This window comes from Bufo bufo, chromosome 1 (genome assembly GCF_905171765.1).
Source record: "Bufo bufo chromosome 1, aBufBuf1.1, whole genome shotgun sequence".
NCBI lineage: Eukaryota > Metazoa > Chordata > Amphibia > Anura > Bufonidae > Bufo > Bufo bufo.
Window position 1 is genome coordinate 619,015,052 of NC_053389.1, and position 20,319 is coordinate 619,035,370.

The 20,319-nt window shown below is 48.4% G+C and overlaps 1 protein-coding gene across 2 annotated transcripts in view; it reads right to left on the reverse strand.

Annotated features, from left to right (window-relative positions):
• Positions 1-4,749: 4,749 nt before the first annotated feature.
• CLK3 (CDC like kinase 3) overlaps positions 4,750-20,319 on the reverse strand; it is an 83,916-nt gene continuing 68,346 nt past the window's right edge. For both annotated transcript variants that reach the window (XM_040413755.1, XM_040413756.1), the window contains one exon: positions 4,750-5,422. In XM_040413755.1, coding sequence (XP_040269689.1) covers positions 5,240-5,422 — 183 coding nt within the window. In that variant the 3' untranslated portion in view covers positions 4,750-5,239. The remainder of the gene's footprint in view (positions 5,423-20,319) is intronic.

A 20,319-nucleotide genomic window follows, 5' to 3' on the forward strand; every position in this document is an offset into this window, starting at 1 on the left:
CGCTGTCCAGTTGTCCACTCCTGGAATGTAAACTGCTGACAACACTGGAACGTGCGTCTCCGCCCACGTCAGAATTCTCGTCACCTCCTGCATCACCATCCGGCTGCGGGTCCCGCCCTGATGGTTGATGTAGGCCATGGCCGTGGCATTGTCCGATTGAATCCTCACTGGGACATCCAGAGACGCCTGCCCAGTTAAGTGCCTCCATGACCCTTGCGCCCCAGACAGAACAACAATGCCACCTAGATCCCCATTCACCCAGGAGGCCCATAGGTCTCAGAGCAGAGAGGTAGGGAGGGGGGAGACACAGAGGACATGGCTGCCTTGCAGCTTCATACTTATCTGCTCCTGCAGATCTTCTCCCTCGACTCCAGGACCAGCAGGGATGCACCTCTTCAGACATCGGACTCCTTCTCAGGAGTGCAGTGCTCTGGTGGAGGGTGGCAGCAGGTGACCCAGGAGCTGGTGGGATGCCGGAGCTGACAGGTCGAGCCCGGATCCACTTGCCTTCTTGGGGGGGGATAATGGAGGCAGCCTGGCAACGTCGAACAAATGGCGGCGGGCACTCCATGGGGAACCAGGAAGGCGCAATGCCGACCTGCGTCCCCAGCTGGAAGAAAAATAACAAAAGGGAGACGAATGAAAGTGTCAACCTCCTTCACCAGACACTAAGCAAAGACTGAGTTCCTCCTGGTGGAGTCGGGGAGGGGTATAGCCCGAGGAGGAGGAGCTCTTTCATTTGCATAGTGTCCCTCCTACTAATATCTCTAAGCTATACCCCATGGTCTGTGTCCCCCAATGGAAAAAAGTACGAGAAAAGGAGGGTTTGCGAGGAGTTACTGTCAAAAAGTCAAGAGAGTTCCCTAATAATGAAACACCTAGTGGACACTTAACAGTTAATTGACATCTGGAAAGAGATGGATTTAAAAAAGGTTACAACACAAAAGATTTTAAATTCTTTATTTAGAAGAAAAAACTGTTGGTTCATTTTATATTTGTCATTTCCATGGTATGAGGTATTCATCAGCATTTAGAAGCAAGTTATTATTTATTTATTTTTTTACAGACTACACCGAACTGGTGTAAAGTCAAACTGTATACTTGGCCTCTTTCTCCACATTTTCATAGCAAAGTTCACCAATGAAAGCTTGAATCTGATTGGTTGATCGGTGAAAATAAGCCAGTACTACTGAACACCAGTTTGAAAAATTAACTCTTTAAATTATCAAACAAAACTTGGTTCAAAATACCTAAATCCGCAAGCCCATGTCAAGGGTCTTCATTGTTTTGCGAGTCCCTACTCTAAGCTATTAACTGGGGAACTAACTTAACTAAATTTATTTATCTTTTTAAGTAATTTGGAAACCAAATCCCAGCAGATTTCAATGATTACCATGAATCCTGTCCAACCAATGCCATGGTAATGCACCCTCTGAACTACTGAAGTAATCTGCATAGAGTTCCTGAACTGCTAGTGCCGCAAGTCCAGGTCTTCCATGAAGATTTTGTTCCAACCCAACAGAAGAAGGTGTCCGAAAATGGATCACTTCAGGTTGAGCTGGTGCATCATCAATCCCTGGGAAGTTGTGTAAAATCACACGTTTGGATCACCAAGGTGGCATGTTCCGGACTCATATGCAAGGATGACATGAACATTCTCCATTTATTAGACAGTATTCTGAAAGCACATTCAACATTTCAACGTGCACGAGACAGACTATAATTGAAGATGCGCTTCTGGTACTTCCAAATCGCATCGTGGAAAGCCCTGCATTACATGTGGAGATCATGCAAAGCCTTCATCTGCCATGATTACAAATGGAGCGGCTGGAGCAGAAGAACCTGGCAATCGTCTGGGCTCTGGCAAGGAGAGTTGGTTGGCATGAAGCCGTTCATTCATTCTGGAATTACAGAAGATGCGGGAGTCTGCGGCGCTTCCATAGGCCCCAATGTCAACAATAAAAAAAAGTCTGTAATTACTGTCAACCCAGGCCAAAAGCACTACAGAAAAATATTGCTTAAAATTATAACATCGGGATCCTGAGTGAGGCAGCTTTCAAACACCAAGTGCTTGCCATCTAATGTTTGGAAACTGCGTTGATTGATAAAAACCCTCAGTGATTTGCAGCCAATCTTCCGCTTTGGGTGAGAAGATCACCACTTCGGAGACAATGCCAAATAAGCTCACAAGTGTTACAGACGATCCTAGATATGGTTGAGATTCCCAGCAGATATTTATAATGCAGTGACGCAAAAGAGTTTCCAGAAGCAAGGAACCTGTAACCAAACATAGAGACTGAAGCAAGTTATCAAATGTGGACACTGACATACGGCAGTAACCCTGAAATTTGTCTGGGTTCTGACGCAAGTCAATGTATAAAGCATGACTGTGGCCCTTCCTGATCCACTGGGAGACTATGGGATGAACCCAATGCCGCCTCCTCCGCCACCTCCCCGATTCTTCAGGCAGCATAGGTGACTGCTTTTTGAATCTCTGAGAAAAGAGATGGCACAGGAGAACCTCGTTCATATCAGACATGATAAGTGCAAAGAAATAATGTGCAAAACAGATGCCGACCAAGCACAAGTCTCTCACAAAGCTCCCAGCGTTCTCAAAGACTGAAAAAAATGGCACCTATGTGATCATGTGACCCAAATTAATAAACAGTCAATTTTTTTTAAATCAGATAACTCAATCTTTATTAAAAAAAAAAAAAAAAAAGAATCGTCACCTTCTGTTTTTTTTTTGCAGATCCACAAAAAAACAGAAGATATACTAAACCACTCTAAACACTCTGAACTGTTCGCAAAAAAACAGGTCTGCATTTTTACAGACCGCAAAAAAAAAAAAAATAATAAAAACCAACACACACACACAACATACAGTCATCTGAATGGGCCCTAATACTGTACAGAGACTGATCTCCGTACAGTATTATTCCGAAGTTTTGAACAAAGCGGCTTCGGATGAAGCATCCGAAGCTCGCTTCGCTCCACACTAGAGGTGACATTTTCAAAGTTAACATTGTAGGGTAACTTTTTGATCATTCGCTACTACACTTTTTGTAAAGCAAAGTGACCAAAAGATGGCTATTTTGGTGCCATTTTTTATGGTATTCATCTGATGGGGTAGATCATGTGATGTTTCATAGAGCCAGTCATTACGGATGTGGCGATACCCAATATGTCTTTTTTTTTATTGTATATGGCTTTATTTTAAAAAATATATATATTTTTTTTGTCCCACTGTGGGACATTAACTTTTGGGGGTCTGATCCCCTCTACAATAAATTGAGTATTGTAATAGTAACATAGTACAAAGGCCAAAAAAAGACATTTATCCATCCAGTTCGGCCTGTTATCCTGCAAGTTGATCCAGAGGAAGGCAAAAAAAAAACCTGTGCGGTAGAAGCCAATTTTCCCCACTTTAGGGGAATAAAAAATTCCTTCCCGACTCCAATCAAAATAACTCCCTGGATCAACGACCCCTCTCTAGTAGCCATAGCCTGTAATATTATTAAGCTCCAGAAATACATCCAGGCCCCTCTTGAATTCCTTTATTTTACTCACCATCACCACCTCCTCAGGCAGAGAGTTCCATAGTCTCACTGCTCTTACCGTAAAGAATCCTTTTCTATGTTTGTGTACAAACCTTCTTTCCTACAGACGCAGAGGATGTCCCCTCGTCACAGTCACGGGGATAAATAGATGATGGGATAGATCTCTGTACTGACCCCTGATATATTTATACATATTAATTAGATCTCCCCTCAGTCTTTTTTCTAAAGTGAATAACCCTAATTTTGATAATCTTTCAGTGTAATGTAGTTGCCCCATTCCAGTTATTACTTTAGTTGCCCTCCTCTGGACCCTCTCCAGCTCTGCTATGTCTGCCTTGTTTACAGGAGCCCAGAACTGTACACAGTACTCCATGTGTGGTCTGACTAGCGATTTGTAAAGTGGTAGGACTATGTTCTTATCACGGGCATCTATGCCCCTTCTGATGCAACCCATTATCTTATTGGCCTTGGCAGCAGCTGCCTGACACTGTTTTTTGCAGCTTAGTTTGCCGTTTATTAAAATTCCTAGATCCTTTTCCATGTCAGTGTTACCGAGTGTTTTATCATTTAGTATGTACGGGTGACTTGCATTATTCCTTCCCATGTGCATAACTTTACATTTGTCAGTGTTAAACCTCATCTGCCACTTATCTGCCCAAGCATCCAATCTATCCAGATCCCTCTGTAGTAGCATTGCCTGTCAGTGTAATACTGGGTCTCTCTCAGACTTCTGTGGGAGGCAAGTCCCGATGCCTTACCAGCCATCGGGTCCCCATCACAACAGCACAGGGACCCAATGGGGTCGGAGAAGGAGCACTCTCCCTCCGCAAACCCTGTGCATTCTGCAGTCAGCAATGAACACGGCATACAAAGTGTTAATACGCCGGATTCAGCTGGGCCGCTGCCACTGATGGAGTGGGCGCAGTTTCTGCACGACCAGCGCACAGTGCATGTACAGAGGCTGTCGGAAAGGGGTTAAAAGATATCAAAGATGGTTTTTAATAATTTCTCATTGGTCTGTTCCCCATAGAATTAACATCTGAAGCTGGCGTTTTTACAGCAAAAAATACAAAAGTGCACATAAACACCACAAAACAACCTCTATGTAAAAGCACCCTTGGTATACAAAGTTTAAAACCATATGTATGTGGTCACAAAACATTTAGCATTATTTTAATGAATGGACTTTTATATCTTTTCCAAGTTTATTTATCAGACAGCACAATTACAAAAATATTAAGACCGCTCCAAGTACCTGTCACACATGCAACAGTGAGCTTTTTATACAAAGTGAAATCACTCCATTCTTGATACTTACATGTTCCCCCATACATCCCTGAGTTTACAAATGTACATATATACAGTACTATTCAGCACATGCTTTATCAAGTGCTCTATACACAGTGTTCACCATACAGTTTTCAGCAGTTCTTCGTTTTGAGGGCTCATGGTTCACTCGCAGTCTTCACATGTGGAATACTGACAATAAGGATTCTAATAGGCATCACAAGTTTTTAAGACATTAAGCAGAGTTTAATACAAGAAAATAGTGCTGGTTCTACTTCTTGTTTATTTTGTGTGTTGAAGAAAAAGTGTCCAAGGAGTCTTAAGTTCAGAATATTTGTCAAATGTAATGTTTAAAGGATGGATAGTGACAAATGATTAAAATGTCATCTTCCTTATCGGCTAAGGTTCCTGGATGTTCTACTTCCTAGTTTCCTTTCTTCAGGTTTCAGTCTGGCAAAGAAAGGGTGTCTCAGGGCTTCATCTAGAGTGATTCTTAGTGTAGGGCTATACTCCAGCATCCGTTGGAGCAGATCAAAGAACTCAGCATGCTCAGGGGAATCTTCTCTCTTGTAGGTCTATCAAAAAGGAGCAGATAAAAAGGCAAATAAATATTCAGAAAATAAAGTGCAGTTCAATTATAAAAGCCAAACTGACATTTTACTTCATCTTCAACCCCTTCCCATCATACACTGTACATGTACAGTGGATGTTGAATCTTTAACCTCTTCAGGACACATGACGTACCGGTACGTCATGATGTCCTGGTACTTAAGGACACATGACGTACCGGTACGTCATGTATGGTTCCGATCACTAAGTTAGGGTGTCTGGGGTCCACAGCACAGCTGTGTGACCCTAGACACCCCCGGGATGCTGCCGCTTGCCCCCCCCCCCCCCCCCCGCCACCCCCCCAACTTTTTTGGGGTGCAGGATTTTAGTATTTTTTTTTGTGTACGCTGACTGTGGCCGGCGCTCTTAGCGACCGGCCACTGTTAGCGAATCGCACACCCCACCGCTGATCAACTTCGGACGGTTGATCAGCGGTTTATAATTTTTTCCCCCTACATTTTTTGCCCTTTTTTTCTTTTTCTGTTAGTTTTAGGGTGAGTTTGTGAACACCCGTGCCCCCCCCCACACACACACACGCACACCAAATAAAGATTTACACACACGCACATAAACACGCAGACACACACTCCCCTATGGCCCGTTCTCAGCCGAGGAGGCATACGCCCAGCTTGCCTCCGACTCAGAGTCCCAGTGAGGACGAGGATGACCCCACTTTCCGGTTGTCATCCGCGCCGTCATCATCTAGTGATGATGAGCCCCCAAGGCGGCGGAGACGCCGCCAGGAGGATCAAGGGGACCGCCATCTTAGGGACCCTGTGGCCCAGCCTAGTACGAGCAGCTCTGGGGCTCTACTAGTTTTCCGGCCCACCAGTTAAATCCACCGGAGCCCCCTGCCGGTGAACTAGTCTGGTGTAGCCCAGAGCGATAAGAGCCTGTGAATCCAGATTTCCACAGTGGGCTACACTGAATATGACTTTTTTTTGTCATTTTTTCAGTGACCCACTGGTAAATCTGATGGTGGAGCAGACAAACCTGTACGCCCAACAGTTCATTGCTCAACACCCGGGCTCCTTTTTGGCCAGGCCCGGTGGCTGGACGCCGGTCAGTGCAGCCGAGATGAGGACATTTTGGGGCCTCGTGCTGCATATGGGCCTGGTCAAGAAACCCAGTGTCAGGCTGTACTGGAGTGGGGACGTCCTATACCAGACCCCACTTTACAGTACGGCCATGACACGCTCCCGGTTTGAGGCCACCCGGAAAGGTCTGCATTATTCAGATAATGCAGCATGTCCCCCCCAAGGTGATCCTGCCCATGACCGTCTGTATAAGATACGGCCGGTCATCCATCACTTTGGGGCCAAATTCATGGAGGCCTATGTACCTGGAAGGGAGGTCGCGGTTGATGAGTCTCTCATTGCCTTCAAGGGGAGACTCATTTTCCGCCAGTATGTGCCCTCCAAGCGGGCGAGATATGGCGTGAAGCTATACAAAATTTGTGAGAGTACCTCAGGGTACACACTTACAAATTTAGTGTATACGAGGGGCGAGATTCCCGGATTCAACCCCCAGAATGTCCCCCCACCCTGGGTGTTACCGGAAAACTTGTGTGGGACCTTATGTACTTACTGCTAGATAAGGGTTACCACCTTTACGTGGATAACTTTTATACTAGTATCCCCTTGTTCCAGTCCCTTGCCGCCAGATCCACGTCCGCTTGTGGGACCGTGCGGAAAAATCAACGCGGCCTCCCTGTCCTCCCCCTCCAGGTACCTATCACCAGGGGTGAGACCCGTGCCCTTACCACTGGAAACCTGTTGCTGGTCAGGTATAAAGGACAAGAGGGATGTCCTTGCACTGTCCACAATTCATGGTAACGGCATCACCCCTGTCCCTGTGCGAGGTACCGCAGCAACGGTCCTCAAGCCCGATTGTATCGTCGACTACAATCGGTATATGGGAGGAGTTGATCTCTCTGATCAAGTCCTCAAGCCATATAATGCCATGCGCAAAACCCGGGCATGGTACAAAAAAGTTGCGGTCTACAGGTTGCCATGTACAACTCTTTTGTGCTGTCCCGGAGCGCTGGCAACACGGACATTTTTTCAGTTCTATGAGGCAGTCCTCAAGGCCCTGATCTTTTCGGACCGGGAAAGAGCAGGCCGGAGTACCTCGGGAACTGTAGGCGCCCGGATTGTCCCTGGCCAACACTTTCCAGGTGTGGTCCCCCATACTGGAAAGAAGGGACGAACCCAAAAAAGGTGCAGAGTGTGTCACAGGAGGGGGATACGGAAGGACACCACTACTCAATGTGACACGTGCCCCGATCATCCGGGCCTCTGCATTATTGGTTGCTTCAGGCAGTATCACACTTCCACGGAGTACTAAATTTATATCCCAATTTAGCACTGACATTGGATAAAAAAAAAACTGGTTCTCAGACTTGACACCCAAAAAAACTAAAATAATTTATTAAAAATATACAAAATTACGTATCGCAGCGTCGGTAAGAATCTCCTCTATAAAAATACCCCAACCCCCAAGATAAACATGGTCCAAAAAAAAAACCTGAAATTATTATTATTTTTTGTCACCTTACATAACAAAGTTTAATAGCAAGCGATCAAAAAGTCATATAGCCCCCAAAATAGTGCCAATAAAACAGTCATCTCATCCCACAAAAAATGAGCCCCCACATAAGATAATCGGATAAAAAAAAAAAAAATTACTCTTAGACTTTAGAGATACAAAAAAATAATTTTTGTATCAAAAAGGATAATGTAGTCTAAAACCTGAATTGTAAAAAAAAAAGTAGACTTATTAGGTATCGCCGCGTCCGTAAGAATCTCCTCTATAAAAATACCCCAGGACCTAACCCCCCAGATTAACAGGGTAAAAAAAAAAAAGTGCCAAAACCGCTATTTTTGGCACTTTTCCATTTCAATCCGTTTTTTCCAGTAACAAAACAAGGGTTAACAACCCAACAAAAGTTTATATTTATTACCCTGATACTGCAGTTTACAGAAATGCCACATTTGTGGTCGTAAACTGCTGTATCAGTAAAAGGGAGGCCGCAAAAGTAAAGGACCGACATGGTTACTGGAAGGCCGATTTTGATGGCCTTTTTTATTGACACCATGTCCTTTTTGAAGCCCCCCTAGAGTAAAAACTCCCTAAAAGTGACCCCATCTAAGAAACTACACCCCTCAAGGGATTCAAAACTGATTATACAAACTATTAACCCTTTAGGTGTTCAACAGTTGATGGCAAATGGAGATGAAATTTCAGAATTTCAATTTTTGGTAAGCTTGCCTCACAAAAATGTAATAGAGCAATCAAAAATCATATGTACCCTAAAAATAGTCCCAAAAAAACACACCACCTTATCCCATAGTTTCCAAAATGGGGTCACTTTTGGGGAGTTTCTACTCCAGGGGTGCATCAGGGGGGTTGAAACAGGACACGGTGTAAATAAATCGGTCCATAAAAATCAGCCCTCCAAAAACCACACGGCGCTCCGTTCCCTCTACGCCCCGCCGTGTGGCCGTACAGTAGTGTAGGACCACATATGGGGTGTTTCTGTAAACGGCAGAGTCAGGGCAATAAAGATAGTCTTGTTTGGCTGTTAACCCTTTGTTAGTAAAAAAAAAATGGGTTAAAAGGGAAAATTTGGCAAAAAAATAAAAATCTCAAATTTCATCCCCATTTGCCAATAACTCGTGCAACACGTAAAGGGTTAACGACGTATGTAAAATCAGTTTTGAATACCTTGAGGGGTGTAGTGTCTTAGATGAGGTCACTTTTAGGGAGTTTCTACTCTAGAGGTGCATCAGGGAGCTTCAAATGGGATATGGTGTAAATAAACCAGTCCAGCAAAATCTGCCTTCCAAAAACCATATGGCGCACCTTTCCCTCTACGCCCTACTGTGTGGCCGTACAGTAGTTTACGGCCACATATGGGGTGTTCCTGTAAACGGCAGAGTCAGGGCAATAAAGATACAGTCTTGTTTGGCTGTTAACCCTTGCTTTGTTAGTGGAAAAAATGGGTTAAAATGGAAAACTTGGCAAAAAAATGAAAATCTCAAATTTCATCCCCATTTGCCACTAAGGCCTCTTTCACACTTGCGTTGTCCGGATCCGGCGTGTACTCCACTTGCCGGAATTACACTCCGGATCCGGAAAAACGCAAGTGTACTGAAAGCATTTGAAGACGGAACCGTCTTCCAAATGCTTTCAGTGTTACTATGGCACCCAGGACGCTATTAAAGTCCTGGTTGCCATAGTAGGAGCGAGGAGCGGGGGAGCGGTATACTTACAGTCCGTGCGGCTCCCGGGGCGCTCCAGAATGACGTCAGAGCGCCCCATGCGCATGGATGACGTGATCCATGCGATCACGTGATCCATGCGCTTGGGGCGCCCTGACGTCACTCTGGAGCGCCCGGGGAGCCGCACGGACGGTAAGTACACTGCTCCCCCGCTCCCCGCTACACTTACCATGGCTGTCAGGACTTTAGCGTCCCGGCAGCCATGGTAACCATTCAGAAAAAGCTAAATGTCGGCTCCGGCAATGCGCCGAAACGACGTTTAGCTTAAGGCCGGATCCGGATCAATGCCTTCCAATGGGCATTAATTCCGGATCCGGCCTTGCGGCAAGTGTTCCGGATTTTTGGCCGGAGCAAAAAGCGCAGCATGCTGCGGTATTTTCTCCGGCCAACAAACGTTCCGTACCGGAACTGAAGACATCCTGATGCATCCTGAACGGATTACTCTCCATTCAGAATGCATTAGGATAATCCTGATCAGGATTCTTCCGGCATAGAGCCCCGACGACGGAACTCTATGCCGGAAGACAATAACGCAGGTGTGAAAGAGCCCTAACTCTTGTGCAACACGTACAGGGTTAACGAAGTTTGTAAAATCAGTTTTGAATACCTTGAGGGGTGTAGTTTCTAGAATGGGGTCATTTTTGGGTGGTTTCTATTATTATGTAAGCCTCGCAAAGTGACTTCAGACCTGTAGTGGTCCCTTAAAATTGGGTTTTTGAAAATTTCTGAAAAATTTCAAGATTTGCTTCTAAACTTCTAACATCCCCAAAAAATAAAGTATCATTCCCAAAATGATCCAAACATGAAGTAGACATATGGGGAATGTAAAGTAATCACAATTTTTGGGGGTATTATTACTATGTATTACAGAAGTAGAGAAACTGAAACTTTGAAATTTGCTAATTTTACCAAATTTTTGGTAAATTTGGTATTTTTTTCATGCAAATTTTTTTTCTTTTTTGACCCAATTTTAGCAGTGTCATGAAGTACAATATGTGACGAAAAAACAAACAAACAATCTCAGAACGGCCTGGGTAAGTCAAAGCGTTTTAAAGTTATCAGCACTTAAAGTGACACTGGTCAGATTTGCAAAAAATGGCCTGGTACTTAAGGTGAAATAAGGCTGTGTCCCTAAGGGGTTAAAGGGATTTTGTCATCAGATTTAACCCCTCTAACCTAAACATATGCTCATGTCCAGACTAATAAGGATCCTAAGCTGGCCTTATTAAACCTCACTGTGGCTCTATTTGCCCAAAAAACTGGTTTTTGTAACCTGTCAATCACTTACTTAAGGTGCCCAAGGGGAGGTCCGTTAATACAGGGTGCCCGGCCGCACCCCTCGCCGTCCGGTGCCCAGCGCCGCCTTCCCTGTCTTAAGTGCCGCCTTCTACAGCGCCGCCTCTGCAATCCTCCCCGTCCCTCTGCCAGATCCTGCGCCTGCGGCAAGGGGTTTGGCCGGGCACCCAGTATTAACGGACCTCCCCTTGGGCCCCTAAAGTAAGTAAGTGACAGGTTATAAAAAACAGATGACAGAATCCCTTTAAAGGCCAGATTAGGCTAAAGAGGGGTTAAAGAGGACAGATCACCACAAAATGCAATAAAATCTGACAGCACCAAGTTTTAGAGCATGAGAAGCTGAACAGATTAATATATAGTTTTGTGGGAAAAGATTCAGTAAAACCTGTAATTTATACATTTGTATCTCTGCTTTTTCCACTTCCTGTGAATAGCTGCCCTTGTTCTCCTGGGCGTCTCCTTCTCCTAGGCTGTAGCGCTGGCCAATCGCAGCGCAGAGCTCACAGCCTGGGAGAAGGAGACGCCCAGGAGAACAAAAGCAGTCTCCTACTATAACCAAGTGACCGAACATACCGGAGGGCATAGCAGGAGAACGGAGCGGCGCCCAGGGATAATAGTAAGTGCAGTGAGATCCCTGGGCGCCGCTGTACAGATCATGACACTTAGTTCACAATTTTTTGCCAGATGAAAGGTCCTCTTTAATTATTTTTATGACCATAATTAATAATTCTTGATTGAATTATTACCGCCCAACAAGGTCCTCTTTAAAGGGCATCTGTCAGCACACTGGCTGACCTATTACATGTGCACTTGGCAGTTGAAGGCATCTGTGATGGTCCCATGTTCATAGGTGTCCGTATTGCTTAGAAAAATGTGGTTTTAATATATGCAAATGAGCCTCTAGGAGCAACAAGGGCATTGCCGTTACATCTAGAGGCTCAGCTTTCTCTGCAACTGTCAAGCCCTCTCCACTTTGACAGCACCAGGCGTTCTGATTAGGCTTGAGCCAATGAAGGTTCGGATAATAGATCCAAAGTCGATTCGTTCAAAACCTTCATGGATAATGCTCTTTCCGTACAGCAAATATATTTGCTCCGTAGAACCAAATTTCATCTTGCCCGAAGTCACATGAGACTTAGGCTACATGCACACAACAGTTTTTCTCTGCATCCGTTCCGTTTTTTTGGGCTGATTGGATGGTTAGCCATGCATTTCTATAGAGCCGTTAAAATTGCGGTGTATTCAACAGTTTCTTTGCCGCGTCCGTGTTTCCCGGCCGCAAAAAAGGTATTGCATGTCCTATTCTTGTCCGCAATAAACGTTTTGCGGACCATTGAATTCAATGGGTCTGCAAAAAAATGCGGATGACCAACGGAAGCCAATGCGGATGGTTGCTAGGAAACCTGTATATATTAAATTTCAAGAATTACGGCCTTCAGGTTTTTTTTGCGGACCGCAAAAAAACCCCCACTAAAACTGAGGACACACGGAAACACAACTTACAAAATTTGCAGACCAACGGAACGGATGTGGATGTAAAAAAATACAGGAATACGGATCTGCTATTTGCGGACCGCAAAAAACAACTGTGTGCATGTAGCCTTATGTGAATTACTACTGTGTTCATATCTGCAAAGTGGGCCGGTACCTCAGTACCAAAGCCCACTTCGAATTCCTATTTCAAAAGGTTTTTAAATATGATTTGCTGCTACTGTGTTCATATCTGCAAAGTGGGCCGGTACCTCAGTACCAAAGCCCACTTCGAATTCCTATTTCAAAAGGTTTTTAAATATGATTTGCTAAAGCCTAGTTATGTTTTCAAGAAAAAAAAGTCAACGGTGATCCCTAATAAAACACAACTTAAATCAATTAAATTAACAAAAAGTCCAAGAATATAACAGATCTACAAAAAAAAAAAAAAAAAGTACAATAGGAGTGCTCAATGACACAAACATTGTGGTGCACGGCGGCACCTAGAAAAGTAACCGGTAGTCCTACCATATAGTGGGGGTCCTCCGGACTTCGTTGATACACAACAGATGATATGATCTTGAAAAATCAAGTCTGGCATTCTAGGGCCAAGTAGCTTGAGGGAAAGGTTCCGGACGGGGTCGTTCTTTTTAGGACGGGTGCGCCGTGGCTAGGACGGTAGGGCCAGCATTGCAACCGTACCTTAGGGCTTTCTAGGTACCTAGAGGCCCCCTTCCATACTGGTCCGTTACCTGCCTTGATTTTTCAGGATCATATCATCTGTTGTGGATCCACGAAGTCTAGAGGACTGTTCTATTCTTAGGGACTTATTAATTTGATTGATTAAAAGTTATGTTTTATTAGGGATCACCGTTGACTTGAGATTTTCTTGATTCTGTGATAGTGTTATTAATCATCATACAGTAATCATTTATCCAGTTATGTTTTCAATGTCAGGCCCTGTCAAAGTGCAGAGAGCAGAGCCTCTGGGTGTAAGGCATTTTTTGCGGGACAAGCTGTAGTTTTTATTGGATAGATAGCTTTTTTTCTCGTAGCTTTTTTTTTAGCTTTTTTTCTCGTGCATGGCATTGGGGGACACAGCACCATGGTATATGCCCAGCTGCCACTAGGAGGCTGACACTAGAAACAAAAAAGTGTTGGCTCCGCCCAGGTGGGCTATACCCCTCTGCAAGAGCCGAGAGACACCAGTCTAGTTCTAGTGTCCGTAGGAGGCAGACATGACCTGTTTTGCAGGTCATCCTGCTAATTTTATTTATTATTTTTTCCCTTTTTTTCTACAGGTTTCTTCCTGATGCAGGGGTGGCTCCATCGTGTTCCACTTTAGTTGCCCCCCTGCGGGCGCGTACTCAGGTACCCGGCAGCCACCCAGTCCCCACTTATCTGCTTCCGCAGTGGAATTCCGGCGGACCCACGGCTTCCGTGTTGAGTCCGCCGAGGGGGTGGTCATTGCTGCGCCTGAAAACGTCGGAAGGTGAGTGAGTATGGCAGTATCCTGTACTCCCCCCTCTCCCCACCACCCTGTGTCTCCTTGTGTCCTGGCCCCCTTTTTAGTTTAGCTAGGGGGCACTGCACGCTTGCCTGGGCATCTTTTTTGCGTGGGGACTTCTTTTTGGGGCACCCTTGTTTCTAGGGCCTGGCCCTTTAAGACGGCCGATTTCTGTTCTATCGGCTCCTTCCCGTACTAACAGGTTTCCTCCTGCTCCTACCTGGCCTTCCGGGCCCCCCGCATCGGCGCTGCGTCCCCGCTTCTGCCTCCGGACGTTACCGCGATCGCGGGCGTCCGTTTCCGGCAGCATTTTCTACTCTAGGCCCCGGCTTTTCTTCCGCCTAGGCCGCAGGTCACGTGGGGCGGAGCTCCGTCTCCGCCTTCTGCCTTCCCGGGCTTTTCTCTTCTCCCTCCCCTCTGTGGGTGGTGCCCTGGGAGGCGCGTTTTTTTCTTACCAATCCAGCACCAGCGCGGGCTGCTGGGGGGGCGTGTCTTCCTCAACTACCGGCTCCTGTCCTGCCTGCAGCTGTCGCATCTTGCAGCTTCTCCTGCGACTCGGCTCTCTGGACGTGCTTCTGTGGGACACAGCCTCTGGCTGGCTTTTTGCTTTGCAGGCTCCTCCATCCGCCCTCATGTCTTCTTCTGGTCGGGCCCCCACTCCCCCTGCCGCCATTTCCACTCATTACGCCTGTTCCATGTGTAATAGGAAGTTCCCATGCGGCCAGTCTTCCTCTCTCTGCGTGCAGTGCCTTCCCCCCAGGCCCACCCAGTCCGCCCCCTCTTTGTCAGTCCTTCCGGAATGTGCTGCTACCCTATCCCAGGCCATAGGTAACCTTGCCAGCCTCTCCCAATCCCTAGCGCAGTCCTTGGACCGTCTGCCCGCTCAGATTGCGGCCGCCTCGGGCAGTGACCCCCCCCGCTGGGGATGTCCGTTCTCGCTCTGGTACGAGGTCCAGCAAGCGACCTCGCACAGCCTCGGCCGGGTCCCATTCTTCCTCAGCTACCCCGGATCACTCCCCGGTTAGGTCTGAGTCGGGCGAAATTTCTTCTTCAGCCGCTTCCGCCGTTCCTGGGGACTCCTCCGCTTCTGAATCAGAGCGGTGCTCGGCGATGTCTGCGGCCATTCAGGACCTCATCAAAGCCGTCCGTGACGCGCTCCATGTGCAGGACGTTCCCTCTTCCTCTTCCCTGGAGTCGGTGTCCTTCCGCCGGGCTAGACGTTCCACTGTGGTCTTCCCGAATCACGAGGATCTGGACGCGCTTCTGGCTAAGGAGTGGCGTCATCCTGATCGGCGCCTTCATCTTACCAAGGCCTCTGACGTCCCCTATCCTTTTTCTGAGGAATCTGTCAATACCTGGACGGTTCCTCCTCAGGTAGAACCTCAGGTTGCTCACCTGGCGAAGGCTACTACCCTTCCCCTGGCTGACGCGGCTTCCTTGTCGGATCCCGCTGACAAACGGGTCGACTCTTTGGCCAAGTCTGTTTTTATTGCAGCGGGTGCCGCCATCCGCCCTGCGTTTGCCGCCTCCTGGGTGGCTAAGGCCTGCGCTATCTGGGCAAAACAGCTTGTTCGCGCCTTACCCCCAGACTCAGATCAAGGGGAACTGGCAGTGCTTGCCTCTCAAATTTACCAGGCGTCCAAGTTTCTTTGCGATGCCTCTATGGAATCGGCCCGCCGATCCAGCCGCTAACTCTGTGGCCATCCGCCGCACCATCTGGCTTCGTTCTTGGGCGGCGGATTCCGCCTCCACGAAGGCTCTGATTTCCCTTCCCTTTCTCGGTGGGAAGCGTTTGGAGGAGCTCATCTCGGAGGCCACTGGCGGTAAGAGCTCTCTTCTTCCCCAGAATCAGCCTCGCCGCCGTCGCTTCCCTGGGTCGTCCTCTCGGGCTCAGTCCTTTCGGGCCCCCCCTGCCCGATCTGACAAGAAGGCCTCCAGGCCTTCCTTTAAGGCCAAGCCCTCCTGGCATGCCAAGCCCAAACCTGCTCGCCCCCAGTCCACTAAACCTCCTTCCGCATGACTCGGTCAAGGTGGAAGGGCGTCTGCTCGCCTTTCAGAATGTCTGGCAAGCAAGTGTGGAAGACGCTTGGGTTCTGGAGGTAGTCTCCTCCGGATACAGGATCGAATTTTCCGATCTTCCGCCGGGACCGTTCTTCCTGACGTCGCCCCCCAGGTCCCCCTCCGGGGCAGAAGATTTTTTTCAGGCCATTCGTTCCCTTCGCTCTCTAGGGGTCATCGTTCCGGTTCCAGAGTCAGAACGCTTTCGGGGGTTCTATTCGAATCTGTTCACGGTTCCCAAGAAGGACGGTTCGCTCCGTCCTATCCTGGACCTGAAGGCGCTAAATCACTTTGTCCAGGTCCGTCATTTTCGTATGGAATCCCTCCGATCGGTGATCGCCTCCTTGGAGTCGGACGAGTTCCTGTCGTCCATCGACATTCAGGACGCCTATCTCCACGTCCCCATTGCCCTCTCCCACCAAAGGTTCCTTCGCTTCGCGGTCGGTTCTCTTCATTTCCAATTGGTAGCCCTGCCCTTCGGCCTGGCCTCTGCTCCGAGGGTCTTCACCAAGGTGTTAGCTCCTCTCATGGCCCTTCTACGTGCCAGGGGAGTCGCCTTGGTACCTTACCTGGACGACCTTCTGATTCGGGCCCTGTCCAGCCTGCAAATCACCCTCTCAGCTCTTGCCCAGTTCGGGTGGCTCGTCAACCACTCCAAGTCCTCCCTCGTCCCATGCCAGAGGATGCCCTTCCTGGGCATGATCTTCGACACTCGCCTCGAGCGGGTGTTTCTCCCCCCAGAGAAGATTGCCTCCCTTCAGGCGGGGGTGACTCTTCTCCGCGGCCCGTCCTCTCAGGACGTGTATGCGAGTCCTGGGGAGGATGGTGGCTTCCTTCGAAGCCATTCCTTATTCCCAATTCCACTCCCGGGACCTTCAGTTGTTCATCCTATCCAGGTGGGACAAGTCCCAGACAGGCCTCAATCGCCTGGTTCGTCTCCCTCTCCAGCTTCGCCAGGACCTTTCCTGGTGGCTGCTTCCTCGGACGGTGTCCCTGGGCCGTTCGTTCCTTCCCCCCAGTTGGCGGGTGATCACGACGGACGCCAGCCTCTCGGGTTGGGGAGCGGTCCTCGACTCTCTCACAGTCCGGGATCTTTGGTCTGCTCAGGAGTCCTCCCTGCAGATAAATGTGCTCGAGCTCAGGGCGATATTCCTGGCACTGTGTCACTGGACCCCACGTCTTCGCGGTCTCCCTGTCCGGGTTCAAACGGACAATTCCACCGCCGTGGCTTATCTGAACCACCAAGGGGGCACCAGGAGCGTGTTGGCCTTGCAGGAAGCCTCCCATATCCTGCGCTGGGCGGAGAACCACGTTCCCGTCCTCTTCGCGGTACACATTCCCGGGGTCGACAATTGGGCGGCAGACTTCCTCAGTCGTCAGCTAGTCGACCCGGGCGAATGGTCTCTACACCCAGAGGTGTTCCTCCAACTTTGTCACAGATGGGGAACTCCGGACGTGGATCTTTTCGCGTCACGTCTCAACCACAGGATCCCGCGCGATAGCGCGGTCCAGGGACCCTCAGGCTTTCGCGGTAGACGCCCTAGTTCTGCCTTGGTCTCAGTTCAGTCTTCTGTACCTGTTTCCCCCCATTCCTCTCCTGCCCAGAGTGCTCAAGCGTCTCAAGGCAGCCCGGGTTCCGGCAATCCTGGTGTCCCCGGAGGGCGTGGTACGCAGATGTGGTCTTTCTGCTTGCCGACGTCCCGTGGCGTCTTCCCCTGCGCCACGATCTCCTTTCACAGGGCCCTCTGTCCCACCCGAATTTACCTCAGCTTCGTTTGACGGCGTGGCTGTTGAGACCGCGGTCTTGAAGTCCCGTGGCCTCTCGGATTCTGTCATTCAGACGATGCTTCACGCTCGCAAAACCCAGTCAGCCTGTATTTACTACCGGACCTGGAGAGCGTATTTTGCCTGGTGCGAGTCTGGGCGTCTCCGCCCTCTCCGTCCCTAACGTTCTGGCCTTCCTTCAGGCCGGTTTTGAGAAGGGTCTTCGCCTGGCTTCTCTCAGAGGACAGATTTCGGCCCTCTCTGTCCTTTTCCAGCGTCCCGTGGCCTCGCGGGCTCAGGTTAGGACTTTTCTGCAGGGTGTCGCTCGCCGAGCCCCTCCCTTTCGTTTTCCAGTGGTGCCGTGGGACCTGAATCTCGTCCTTGACGCCCTTCAGTCTTCCCCCTTCGAGCCTTTGGTAGAGATATCTCTGTCGTTTGTCTCGCTCAAGGTGGCCTTCTTGGTGGCAGTCACCTCCATCCGCCGGGTTTCCGAACTGGCAGCACTTTCTTGCCGTTCGCCTTTCCTGGTTTTCCATCAGGACAAGGTGGTGTTGCGTCCCGTTCCCTCTTTTCTTCCAAAGGTGGTTTCCTCGTTTCATATCAATGAAGAGATCGTCCTTCCCTCTTTCTGCCCTAATCCTTCTCACCCTAGGGAGAAGTCCCTCCATTGCCTTGATGTTGTTCGGGCTCTTCGCCTGTACCTTCACCTCACGGAACCCTTCCGTCGTTCAGATTCCCTTTTCGTGGTCCCGGCGGGTCCTCGTAAGGGTTTGCCTGCCTCCAAGGCCACCATCTCTCGCTGGGTTCGGTCGGCTGTCAAGGAGGCCTATATCGCAAAGGGCCGTGCTCCCCCTTCCAGGTTGACCGCTCATTCGACTAGGGCAGTTGGGGCTTCCTGGGCGGTGCGTCATCAGGCATCTGCTTCCCAGGTCTGCCGGGCCGCCACCTGGGCGTCAGTTCACACTTTCTCTAAGTTTTACCATATTCATTCCATGGCTTCCGCTGACGCTAGCCTGGGGCGCAAGGTTCTACAAGCAGCCGTGCTTTAGATTGGCGACATGGCGCTCTTCTTCCCTCCCTCAGGGACTGCTTTGGGACGTCCCATGGTGCTGTGTCCCCCAATGCCATGCACGAGAAAAATGGATTTTTTGTACTCACCGTAAAATCCTTTTCTCGTAGTAGGCATTGGGGGACACAGATCCCGCCCATTTTTGAGTTTCTTCTTGTTTGTGGTCCCGGCGATTTGTGGTCGTTGGGTTTCCCCAGTTGAAGACTTGTTGGCGTTCAGTTTCTGTTTGTTTAGGTGTGGCGTTCCTACTGCTTTTGTACCGACTGGTGTCTCTCGGCTCTTGCAGAGGGGTATAGCCCACCTGGGCGGAGCCAACACTTTTTTGTTTCTAGTGTCAGCCTCCTAGTGGCAGCTGGGCATATACCATGGTGCTGTGTCCCCCAATGCCTACTACGAGAAAAGGATTTTACGGCGAGTACAAAAAATCCATTTATTAAATTTTTTTGGGAAGGTGAGCAAAAATAAAATTATGACTATACCAAATTTAATTTTTCTCATGTTTTACTATGTTTACATCATAAAATTACTTTTATTAAATGTGGAAAATGGCTGGCGAAAGCTTTACATCCACGTATTCCGCTCACACATATTCCCTCATTGAACATATGCTCGAGGGGTCAGATACATGCCCCGCTTGAAATTGCTCGTGAGTTCCGGTCATATTACTCAGACCTATATAATTTAGATCACACACATACATCCGTCCCGAGATAGTCATCCCAAGACGTACAAAATTATCTCTCTCAATTTGGTCCCCCGAGTCTAACGGACGATGCATCTACTGGTATGGAGGAGGATTTTTCTTCATCAGAGCTCTTACATGTCATTAAGGACCTCAAAAATGGGAAGAGTCCCGGCCCTGATGGGTTGTCTGCACGCTTCTATAAATACTTTACAGAGGATCTGGCCCCCATTCTCCTAGATGCATTTAATTCTATATCCGCCACATGCCCCTTCCCATCTCAAACCCTGCAGGCCCATATTACAGTCATCCCCAAACCAGATAAGGACCATTCCCTTTGCTCCAATTATAGGCCCATCTCCCTTCTTAATATCGACCTGAATTTGCCAAAATTCTGGCCTTAAGATTACACCCCCACATACCAAAATGTACTCAGAGAACAGGTAGGATTTGTCCCAGGACGAGAGGCCCGTGACAACACCATCAAATCCATAAGTCTGATATCTAAAGCTAAACTAAGGATACCCATGTGTCTTCTCTCAGTGGATGCGGAGAAGGCATTCGACAGGGTCAGTTGGCACTTCCTAGAAAGGACTCTGATTCATATTGGGATAGGTCCCAAGATGATAAATAGAATCATGGCCTTATATTCTGGCCCTACCGCTCGGGTTCGTGTCAATGGTGTCCTGTCGGATTCCTTCCCTATCTCAAATGGAACGCGGCAGGGATGTCCT